Genomic DNA, 11,318 nt, shown 5'->3' on the forward strand with positions numbered 1-11,318 from the left:
GTATTCATGATGAAATAGTCTATACCATGTTCCATTTGTACTTTGCAATGTTACTCACCTCTCAATTCAAACAATTTAACTTTTGAACTCATGGATCGACAAGAACTTACAGCCCACACACGAAAATAGATGCAAAACTGTCTACGCGTACATGCAAAACAGAAATAAGTTCAGACACAGATCGAAACTAAACAACAGTAAAAGCATACTTCGATTTCGGCACCACACTGTCAGTTCGATTTCTAGGGACCAGAAGGGTGAGGAGAAAATCACCCAATTATGCTACGGCCCTGGACGATATAGCTAGAATTTCGGAAGATGGCATCAATACAATAGGGTGGTGCACAAAAGCAGATCGATGCTGCGTGGCGGCCGCGGCAGCTCTACGGACGTCAATCGGCAATGTCCAGATGGTATGGATGTAGCTAGCGTGAACGCACCTGGAGCGGCGGCAGTCCGGCGGAATCCGTCCGATTACAGCGGCGGCCGCTTCGCCTTCGCGGAGTTTGGTCGGGTGTGGGCTCGAGTTGTTCGTTCTGGTAAGCGAGACGGCGGCCGCTTCGCCTTCGCGGAGTTTGGTCGCGTGTGGGCTCGAGTTGTTCGTTCTGGTAAGCGAGACGGCGGCCGCTTCGCCTTCGCGGAGTTTGGTCGCGTGTGGGCTCGAGTTGTTCGTTCTGGTGAGACGAACGGCTTGCGTATATCTATCGATCTGGAGTGGAGGGCAATGGCAGTCCGGATCGGCCACGAGAGGAGAACCCGGAAAGCCAACCAGAGCGGACGAGAGCGCGACGGGTTATTACTGTGCGCATCTAACCGACGCACGGGTCGACACAGGTGTCTGGCCGTCGGTTGCCATGGCGGCTCCCTGCTTCCTCGAGAAGGAAACCAATTCGCCCAATGCCCGCCAAGAAACACGCCGCCCGCCGGTGAGTCGTGAGCGCCCGAGTGGCGATCCCCCGCCTCCGCTTCGTTCTCTCCGGGTCGGCCATGACGACGTGGCGGGAAGAGGCCCCGCGGCGCGACCTGGGCGAGCGTGTCGTGGCCAGGGCGGAGGAAGAGGAAGCTCGTCAGGTCCGAGCCGTCGCCAGGATGGCCACGTCCAATTCCCACCGAGCTAGAGATATCTTCTACAACACCGTTGCTTTGGAAAATGCTGAATCTGTTCTACTCATATGTAGCAAATAGAAAATGTTCACTGCATTACTTTCTACAAAATATTGATATATATTTTGAAAAGTCTTGATTATGTTATTTTCAAATGTTAGTCTATCTTCTAAAGTTGTTAAATACTCCGGAGTGCAGCTCGCCCGATTGCAGTAAAGATTGTGCTAACAGTGACAACCTAAGAATGGTGGCACTGTCATGCCAAGTCAACAACCTCGCACGTAATCCATAGTTATTCAGGTCTCGTACATCAACAATCATTTGGATAGTTCATCAAAATTCAGCTGGAGATCCACAGCTCACTGCCAGAGATTCAGTTTGTTGATTTGGATCCGTGAACTTTACGTGCAAATGTTGCAGCAACAAGAAGCGGGAAAGCAATACTCGCATCACAATGCACCTGGATTTCCAAATTTTTAAACAGATCAGATTGTTAAACCAATAACTGAATCTGGTGCATGACTATGCTACCCTAATATGATGATTTATTTCTATTAGCAGAGAAACCACAATGGTATCAGTCAGATAATCATCCATATCCATCAGTTACTAAAATAGCTGCATATTTGTATCCCAAAATGCATGTGTGTAAATATTCTGTCAATTATAAGTTGTACATTTACTAAGGTAAGTTAAGATGTTTTTAGATATTAATGACAGTTTGAAATCATTTAGATATTTTGCTGCTTTAGATAGACCTCATTGCAAGACAAACAAAGAGTTTGTGCGTGCAGCATAGTGTCTACCAAAGGAAGTTTAACTCGATTCATGAAGGAACCTATACCTTCACAGGTTTCGCTGAACCCTTGATCTTTCCCCATGAAACTGCTTCATCAGGCTGTGCTCCTGAATCACTACCATCAAACTCTTGGGCTGTGTTAATATAGACTGCATAGTCCGCTCCATTGCGGAACATATTAGCATTGCATATATGATGCTTTGGAAGGCCTCCACCAAGAACTATTATCCCTGTCTTCCTTGGCGTTGCATGGATGGCTTCCCCATTCATGAACCGTATATCTGTAATGATTTCGAGTTCAATGTTAGCCACAAAAGCAAAGGCAAGGAAAGCGCAGTGAATCATATACCTTGTACTATGTCAATAATAAGGCCAGGATTGCGGACTGCATGACAGAACAGCATGTCTCCAAGTGATCCGTCAGTCAATGATGGGCAGTACACAGGAATGTTATTCTGGTCAAAGTTACAATGAGTAAGCATAGTGTGACCTCAACAAAGCAGCTTGTGAAAATAAGAACTTAAACAAGAGAAAAGCACGATATTCAATGAAAGTTTGTATAACATATTCAACCTGGAAAAAAAAGGGCACTTCCACTTATCATAAATACAAGTCCATCTAGGTTTGGTCTAAGCGAAGTTTTTCTAATTTTGACTAGCAATATCTATAAAAATATAGTATTATCTAATGAGATGAGTCACATATCATGAAAGGAATAGATGATCATCGTCGAATTGGAAATAGAATCAGCAAGTTCCCATTCCTGCAATTCTTTTAATACTTCCTAAAAATACACAGGTAATGTCAAAAGCATATTACCTTGTATGCCCAATAAAGATAGGAGCTTTCGTCGTTTATTTCTTTGCCAAGACGAGCTATCACCTTTGACGGTGTCCAAACATTCTGCAGGCAACAATAAATTGATACAGAGACATACAAATATGGTCCGCTACATGTTTCCAGAAGTACAGGATCCATCATTGATACCCAAGAGCTACCAGGTAAGCTATTACAACAAATTAATGATGTGAAAAATGTAGGCTGCTTTGAAGTTAAAACATCAAATATCCAGTAAGGTATAACCTTCTCTGTATTGATATTCAGCGACTTCTGCAGAAACTAATAGCTCATTCTTCACACATTTGGTTTGGTAAGATCTCACTTGTCTGTCTGTTCAAGTTCATACAGACATTGCTAGAAAGAAAGAGAAACACGAAAGTCACTATTCATCGCTCTAAAGGCAAGGAAAAAGTAAAATGAGAGCAACAAAGGAAGCTTTGCAAGCAAGGCCAAGCAAATGTCAGAATAGATTTTGATCTTTTGTATAAGTAACATGCTAGAAAAATAGTTTTTTTTAAGAACTTTCTATTCCATGCCAGATTCATAAAAAAGGTCTATGCCCTTCTACAAGAAACATTCTACAGGCTGCAAGACAGAAACATATTCATATAAACATATTACACTTCTATCTAGCATCTCTAATAGCAATTGTATATGGCAAATGAGAACTGTCATCAGCAGGTAGCTTTGTTTCAGATGGCAGAAACATTACATAGCTTAAGAACTAGTAGTTACCTCGGTAGATTGTTCTAGTAGCATCTGGTCAAATATAGGCATGATCCAATTCTCAAACTTGCAATAGTTATCATTGGGCACCAACAGATTTCCTATCCGGTTCAATCCTTTTGACCGCAGTAGTGCTCCAGGTAAAGAAAAATCACCTCTATAAGTTGGTGCAAGACATTTAATGAGATCCTCCTCTATACCCCCAGCAGTTGTAACAATAACATCTACCTGAAGAGAACCATTTTTTGTAGAAAAAGTTAGTGGCATTAGAATTAGACCACAATGCATTTAGTAATGCTACGATTTACTGGAACAGGTATGCCTAGGCATGCTTCAAGTGGACCAATTCACAAAGGGACATTGAAACTTCTTTTCATTACAAATTTGCATGTGTAATACAGGAGTTGGAGAATTTACCATGCGATGCTGAGCTAGAAATCGGATTATATCCCGAATGCCAGAAGACACAAGGTTTGAAGTGAAGCCCAGAAATATCTTGCACTTCACAGATTCTCTGTATTTGGGGTCAAGTTCAGCTTCATCACAATCTTCACCAGGCTTCTCATGGGACAACCTCCAATCTAACTATAGTGTATCAAACACAGGAGAAAACATTAGCAACAATCAGAACTTTACAAATGATGATAGTAGCAAACTAGACAAAACTGAAAATGATTAAAATGTGCCAGGCAAATATTGTGATTAAAAAGATATTTTGTGTATAGGCACTTCTAGCTTACTCCAAAAGAAAATAAACCTACAAATGTTTTCTGAAAGCAATCCAGAACAAAGCAGAAACTTCCCTAGCCATTTTTGTCCATTTGCTCCATTTTGTTCAAAACTTCAAGCCCCATAAATTAACTGTCAGTCGGAGCTGCCAATGCCTGAAGGTTGGTACTAATATACTTCTGTCCCTTTACTGTTACCACAATTCTGCTCAAATATAACTTACCTACATCACTGAAATTGTCACAGCTGGACATGTATCACAGAATCAGCTTCCCCTTTTTTACAATTTAGCCTCCAAGCAACCCAAAGCAAATTCCAGGCCTCTAAACATTAATTTGCGGGAATCAACAGAAAACGCACTACATGCAGACCCGTTTCTCTCAATCTTTCATGAAATCTATCTATCCTCTTCGCGTAGGTAGCTACAGTGAATACCCAACGCAACCTCAAGCACCGGAGGACAATAAAGAGAGGAACAGGCGCCGTACCATCTGGTTGACGACGTCGATGGCGTCGCCGAGGTTGGACGCCTGGAACCCCGTGGACGCGAACGACCCGAGCAGGCCCTCGAGCCCGAGCCCGGGGTCGTTGAAGTCGGCGCCGGCGATCCTGGTGAAGCGGGACTCGTCGAGCGACTCCGACGGCTTCAGCACGATGGAGCGCACGCCGTCCAGCGCCTCCACGTCGCGCACCACGCCGCCTCCCGCGCCGGCCATCTCTGGAGTCTTGAGCCCGAACAGCCGCCGCCGCCGCCGCTGTGAGACAGCAGCCTCGCTTTCGCTTCGTAGCAGGAGAATCGGATTCCGCGCGGGCCGCGCGGCTGCCTTTTCGGTGCCTTTTGCCTTGTAGTGGGCCGCGCGGCTGCCTTTACGGTGCCTTTTGCCTTGTAGTGGTCGGCCCATGGGCCGTTCTGTTGGGAGCCCTTCCGAAAGTTTGTTGGGCTGAAAGGATTTTGTGGCCAACACTCGTCAATCCGGCCTAGCGATCAGCGCCAGGCCGGAGCCCATGGCCTAACAGTACAGGTTACTGGAGTATTTCCGCGGCTGAGGGGCAACCAGAGCACAAATTGTCAGTCATAACCAACTTGGGAGATCAGAATCAGATTGTCCTTCTCATCTCTGCATGCCGAATTGCTGATCGCCAGGCCGAGCAGCGTCGCTGTTGCTAGAGTTCCACTCTGTTCGTTGCATCCAACTAATAGTATTTTTCTTTCACATTATTTTTCTTTCACAACAAATCAGCACCGGCCACATCACAGCAAACATAATGCATGTCGCTCGCTCGCTTAAGGTATGAACACGAAGGTGCAGGGGCCGGGTGAATCCACCACTACTCCACTAGTGCAGCTGCACAGTGTACCAGACTACCAGCAGGGATGGTTGTGGAACCAGCAGGGTGGGCGCAGGGCTCCAAAGCCGTTGGCAGGCGACGGCGTTCCAGCGCGCAGCCTGCTGTCGTGTCGTCCTCCCAATCCGCTCGCGTTGTGTCCCCCCCCCCCCCCCCCCCCCCCCCAACTCGAGCCTCCCCCACAACCGATCGAGTAGATGGCTCTACCGATCCGTTCGCGAAGCACTGTGGCAACATGTTCGCGTAGGAGTCGCCGCTGTCATGGTCCGAATGAAGGCGGCCGGTTCAGGTAAATCCGCGTCTGTCTGCAGCACTCCAGTAGCACACGGTCTGTAAATCCGACTGTGAGGAAGTGGTGGTGACTGCCTGACTGGTGACTCGCGACACCAGTGAATGGTGATCTTGCTCCGCAGTGATGAATGAATGATGATGGCCTACCTGCAACCTGTTCCGGCCGTCAGACGTGACGGCGCCAGCGTCTGCAGTAGCGCTGTCCGCCACCACGGTAGTACGCTCCCTCGCTACAGAAACAACACGGGGTGCACGCACGCATCATACGATCGATGACTCATAACCTTTTCCTCTGGCACTGTTATAGCCCGAAAAGGACGCCTGATCTAACCCAACGCTAATCAAGGGTTACGATTAGGCTCCGGGATGAGACAGCCAGATGCCCGGACCAGATCCGCCATGGATGGCACGCACCGGCTGTTCCTGGCTGGCCGGTGACCATTTTGTCAATGTTAACAGCCGCCTGCGACCCGGTCCTGCACAACACAGCACAGTACTGCATGGGGGAGAAACTGCCCATCTGCGTAGGTCTCCGTCGTCCGTTCAAGTGTTTCGCAGCACAGCACAGGAGGACCAGTAGAGTAGTAGAGATGCGGAACGCGTCACGCATTACGGGCTACTTGCCGCGACAGCGTTTGGGTTGCACGGCGTGCAGGCCATCTGGTTCCGGGACGCGCATGCGCATGGCGCAGGGTGTCTGACGAAGCTGTCAAAGCCGAGCACTACAGGCTACATACAGCAATGCGTGTGCAACAGGGAGCACGGCTCGGGCATGGGAACCGAGGCGGTTGGGCTGGGCGACCGCGCCGTGCGCGCTCCAGCGCGCGTCGGGCTGGCGCGCGCTTGCCCCGGCGTCGGGGGGCGCCCCTCTCGTCCTCTCCCTCCCCTTCCCGGTTTCATGGCGCCGGGCGGTTCTTGCGAGGACAGACAGAGATCATCCAACGGCCGCCGCCCAGGGACCAGAGAGCCACCTACTGACCACCTTCAGCAGCAGATCCTACGAGACCGTCCCTATGCTACTTTTTCTCTCTGTTTCTCAAGGAGCTCCCTTTGTTTTTAGTTTATTTTGTGGTCGATATAGTAGCCAAATCCATACCATAAGACTCCTGTATTTGGACGTATGGAGTATTTGGACGTCCAGGGCGAGCTGTCCTGTCCCTGTCGTCACTCCCTGCCTCGTTGGCCTGGCTATGCAAATTGCAGGGGCAGCCTCCAAGTTGTCCAGTAGCTGCAAGTACAGTGGTATATATGCAGAGAGGATAGAGTGCTAGAGATGAGGTCCATTAATCAAGTAACCCTAATAATCCATATCACTTATTATAGAGCAACCCGCTGCGGCCAGCGCGCCGAGGTCGAGCTCGACCATGACCTTTTTGTCGCATGATGATCAAGGTTAACCTAACCGGTGGGAACCGGTCCGGTTTGACCGGTTACCGGTCAAACCGGTCCGGTCCGGTTCCGGTTCCGGCCGGTACCCAACCGGCCAAAATTCAAATTTTAAATTTGAATTCAAAAAATGAAAAATTTCCAAAAAATTCCTAAAAATACTTCAAGGTGTGATGAATCTAATGGTGTCAAATTTTCTCAAAAATTCATTCATTTAGTATAATTTGTGAGAATTTAAAGTTAAATCAAAAAAGAAAAAGAAAAAAATGGGCCGGCCCATGAAGGCCCACCGATCAAACCGGTCAAACCGGCCGGTAAACCGGTCAAACCGGCCGGTAAACCGGTCAAACCGGCCGGTAAACCGGTAAAACCGGCCGGTAAACCGGTTGCACGGGAGCGTTTGAATTTCAAACCGGTCAAACCGACCGGTAAACCGGTAAAACCGGCCGGTAAACCGGTCGGAACCGGTTGCACGGGAAAATTTGAATTTATTTGGATTTGGATTTGAATTCAACCGGTTTCCACCGGTTATCGGCCTAACCGGTCCGGTAAACCGGTACCGGAGGGCGGCGGTAACCGGTTTCCGGTTGGGAAATAAAACCCTGATGATGATAGGATTGGACGAGCTCTCAGGTCTCAGCTCAGCTATGGCTAGCTGGCCGCCACATCCACATGCATGCCGGGCTCGTGCAGCGAACTGCACCGGTCCCCCCAGTCGCTGGCGAGGGGCGGAGAAGATCGATTGTGTTGGGCCAGCGTCAGAGATTCCGATACGGGGCACGCCGCACCAGTTCATCGCCATGGCTGGCCAGCCCGGTCGACCGATCCATCTCGCCGTGCCCATGGCCATGCATGCTGGAGTAAACGGTAAGCGCAATGCATTCCCAGTTCTCGAAAGGCCTTCCCTGATCGGGGCCGGCTCGATGCGGCTAAAGACCGGGAAGTGTTGTGCGTGCAGCCGTGCACGGTCTGAAACTGAGACGACGACGGTGGGCAGTGGCACGTTGCACATGGATGTAGTCATCAAGGCAGGGTAGTCACCGGAGTATGTGAACTGGCGGTAAGCCGGCAACGAGTAACTAACGACGACTAGGAAACATGGTGGCCGACGGCGACGGAAAGGGACACTGCCACTGCTGGTACTGGTATTCGCTGCCGGTCAAGTGGCGGCGGCACTTGGCGTCTTGGTCTGTTCCGGGTGGTTTCCTTCCAGATTTCTCCGAATTTTTGCCGTGTCACCTCTCACCTCCAGCTCCGTTGGCAATCTCCCGTACGACATCCCCGGCGCGAGCTCCCCCATCCGAATCGTGGGAGTCCACGGAAACGCAAGCCGGCAGTGTTCCCGGCCGCGGAAACGGAATGCGACGCATATATTCCCTCGACGGAACTCAGGGCCGGACCGAACCTGTGCGTTCCGCCCGACCGCCGACGAGCGGACGGCGTCGACCCGGACGTACGTGTAGCCGATGTGGTGCGCACTAGCCGAGCGGCGCGCGCCGGCGGCCGGAATCGCGAATCGGTTCAGGGTATCTCCCGCTGTGCTCACCTGGCCTGACCACCGCCGGTTGCTAATGATCCACTCGGGTGAGGCGCGTACGGCGCGGGGGCCATGCCCGTCGCCGTCAGGTCTCCTCGCGCAAGTGTGCGCGGCGAGGTCCGAGCGCCACCGCATCCCGTCCCAGTGGCCTCCGGGGCCGGGGCTGCATGCCGAGCAGTGGACGCGCGACGCCGAGGGCCAGCCATCCGGGGGGCCTCCCGGCTGGGTGGGTTTCCGGTGACGCCATGCCATGATGGGAAAGGGAGAGGACGCGGGCTCTCCGTCGTTGTCCTCGTACAGTCGTACCCAATCTGTCACGATGCTTCGCCCAGCCGACCACCCCACATCGACTCGTACAGGTCTAATACTGCTCTACGTTTCTACATACAAACATAAAAGTCCGCTGGAAGAGGAAATACTTGCATCAACAATGGCAATTTCGAGTCGTTGACTCCTCGCTCGTTGATTGAATCGCCACATCGGCATGTCGATCCCAGCGGTTACAGCTCAGCTCAATGCGGGCCCCGCGCGTCAGACACACACAACCAAGGTTCCCGGGCGTCGTCCACTGGCCCTTGGATCACGGCGAGTCCTCCCGCATGGGCACACCTCTCGAACCTACGCGTATTCTACATGTACACCCTGCCGCGTATCTACGTACGCCGGCTCACCAGCCAGCAGCCACATGCGAGCTGAGCTGCACTTCCCTTCCGTTCCGTTCCGTTCCTACACTAGCTACCATTAGTCAAAGCCTTCGCTTGATCAGTTAACACGTAGCTACAGTTGATTTTTTTTTTCAGTTTTTCTTGTCGACGCGAAGGCTGCCGTTAGCTCTCTCTCCTAGCTGGACGGCCCCCGGTGGTTACTCGGCAATGGCGCCGAGGTCCGGCACGAAGTCCCGCCCGCGGCTGCTGCCCCTCCTGGACCTCCGGCACGCCTTGCCGCTCCGCGCGCCGCCGGCGCCTCCCCCGGCGGCGGCGTCCTCCGGGAACACGAGCGGGCCGTCGTGGTCGCCCACGAGCGCGGCGCTGGCGCGGATGGCGAGCGCGGCCATCTCCTCAGCCTGCAGCGGCCGCCGCCGCATCGCCGCGGGGAGCACGAAGTACAGCTGCCCGGGCTGCAGCGCCTCCTCGGGCCCCAGCCCCGCCGCGGCGCCGCCGAGCTCCAGCCCGTCCGCGCTGCACAGGAACCACGCGGCGGCCGGGGCCGCGCCCGCGCCGGCGGCCGCCTTCACGGCCTGCGACGCGCGCGTGCCGCCCGGGAACCTCCGCAGCGCGCCGTCCTCTAGCACCACCCGCGCCTCCGCCGCCGTCCACCCCGGCGCCGCCGCCACCGCCGTGGCCTCGCACGAGTTGCAGGCTCCCATTGCGCGGTAGAAATGTCTCCAGAAATGTGTGCGCGTTCGTCGGCGCGTCGTTCGCTCGGACCAAAGGAATCCAGAGAGGTCGGCTTCGGTCTCTTGCTGCAACCCAGCTCAGGAGGCTGGTAGCTCGAGCGGCGAGCTGCGGGACCAAGGCGGCCGGCGAGCTGCTGCCTGCTGCTGGCTCGGCGGTCGTTGTGGGGGGAGTGGACGACTGGTTGAGAGTAGCGAGGCGGCGTCCGGGGCGCGCGCGTATATATAGCCGAGTGAGCGAGGTGGACGCGTCGGGTAGCGCGGCGAGGGTCGGGTAGCGCGGCGAGGGAGGAGGAGAGCGGACTCTCGGTGGAAAAAAGGTAAGCGAGGCTATCGAGAGAGAGGATGCCAACCTGGAAGTTGTTGAGGACAGCTTGCAAGCGGCGGGCGCTGCGGTGCGCGGGCGTCACTGTGCGGCGTGGCCCCCGACCCGTCCCGTTCGGTGCCAGTGCCACCTGTACCTGGACGCGCTGCTTGCTCCTTGGGTAGCCAAGCCAGCGTGTCGAGTTACCTGGCGCTCTCTGCTCGCGTGGCATCGTCGGGTCCCGCCTGCCAGAGACCCTGTCACCTCTCTCGCTTTCATCACTTGCTGGTGGCTTCGCTGCTCCGGTGCTTTGCATATGCGTTCCCAGTTTCAGACTTCCAGCACACGGCCTCGTTTCTCAGGCATTCCGATGAGAGTAAACGCGTGAGAGAAAGAAGACGCATTTGACCCATGGCGCTGGCGCGTAGCCATGTACTGAAGTGAGGTACTGTGAACTGGAAGAAAACTAAGCAGAGAACCAGCACGTGTGGGTAGGCGACCGTGGTGGTCTTTTGGCGGAAGACGGCGCTTAATCTAATGCACTCTCTGACAGGGAAACGGCGAGGAAGAAACGCGAGCGGATCCGGAGCCGCGGAGCTGATCATTTCGGCCGCGAGCGCGCGGCGCAGGGTCACGAATCGCCGGGGGGAAGGGAACCGCCAAACAAGGCAGCTTCCGGCCGTTTTCTTCCGCAGCGTCATGGCGGGGCCGTCCTGGATCCTCGCCGATACCGTCGAGATCACGGTTCACATGAGCCGCGAAAATGCAGAGCTTAGAGATATCGTATCGTATGGGCTCGCCGCTGGGTGCGTTCAGAGCACGGACATTCAGACATGCTCCAAATTGCCTCCAGAATACTATG

General features: G+C 53.0%; 2 protein-coding genes across 2 annotated transcripts; both read right to left on the bottom strand.

The window, feature by feature from the left end:
• Positions 1–1,179: 1,179 nt before the first annotated feature.
• LOC120649822 (deoxyhypusine synthase-like) lies at positions 1,180–5,107 on the bottom strand. Its single transcript, XM_039926723.1, has 7 exons — positions 4,687–5,107; positions 3,887–4,054; positions 3,479–3,697; positions 2,723–2,806; positions 2,253–2,358; positions 1,949–2,184; positions 1,180–1,564 (listed from the first exon to the last, which is right to left on the bottom strand). Exons 1-7 carry the CDS (start codon positions 5,098–5,100, stop codon positions 1,478–1,480), a joined length of 1,314 nt encoding a protein of 437 aa, XP_039782657.1. The 5' UTR covers positions 5,101–5,107; the 3' UTR covers positions 1,180–1,477.
• A 4,071-nt stretch (positions 5,108–9,178) lies between these two features.
• Positions 9,179–10,408, bottom strand: LOC120649823. The gene has a single exon (XM_039926724.1). The coding sequence runs from the start codon at positions 10,123–10,125 to the stop codon at positions 9,622–9,624; it is 504 nt and encodes a 167-aa protein (XP_039782658.1). The 5' UTR covers positions 10,126–10,408; the 3' UTR covers positions 9,179–9,621.
• Positions 10,409–11,318: the final 910 nt, after the last annotated feature.

This window comes from Panicum virgatum, chromosome 9K (assembly GCF_016808335.1).
Source record: "Panicum virgatum strain AP13 chromosome 9K, P.virgatum_v5, whole genome shotgun sequence".
Lineage (NCBI taxonomy): Eukaryota > Viridiplantae > Streptophyta > Magnoliopsida > Poales > Poaceae > Panicum > Panicum virgatum.

Bases quoted from the DNA above. Each gene is read 5' to 3' on its own strand.
- LOC120649822 (XM_039926723.1), bottom strand. From the start codon at position 5,100: ATGGGCCGACCACTACAAGGCAAAAGGCACCGTAAAGGCAGCCGCGCG. The intron at 4,055-4,686 runs GTACGGCGCCTG...GATACACTATAG, and splicing joins TCGACGTCGTCAACCAGATG to TTAGATTGGAGGTTGTCCCA. The intron at 2,359-2,722 runs GTAATATGCTTT...AACTTTGACCAG, and splicing joins ATCTTTATTGGGCATACAAG to AATAACATTCCTGTGTACTG.
- LOC120649823 (XM_039926724.1), bottom strand. From the start codon at position 10,125: ATGGGAGCCTGCAACTCGTGCGAGGCCACGGCGGTGGCGGCGGCGCCG.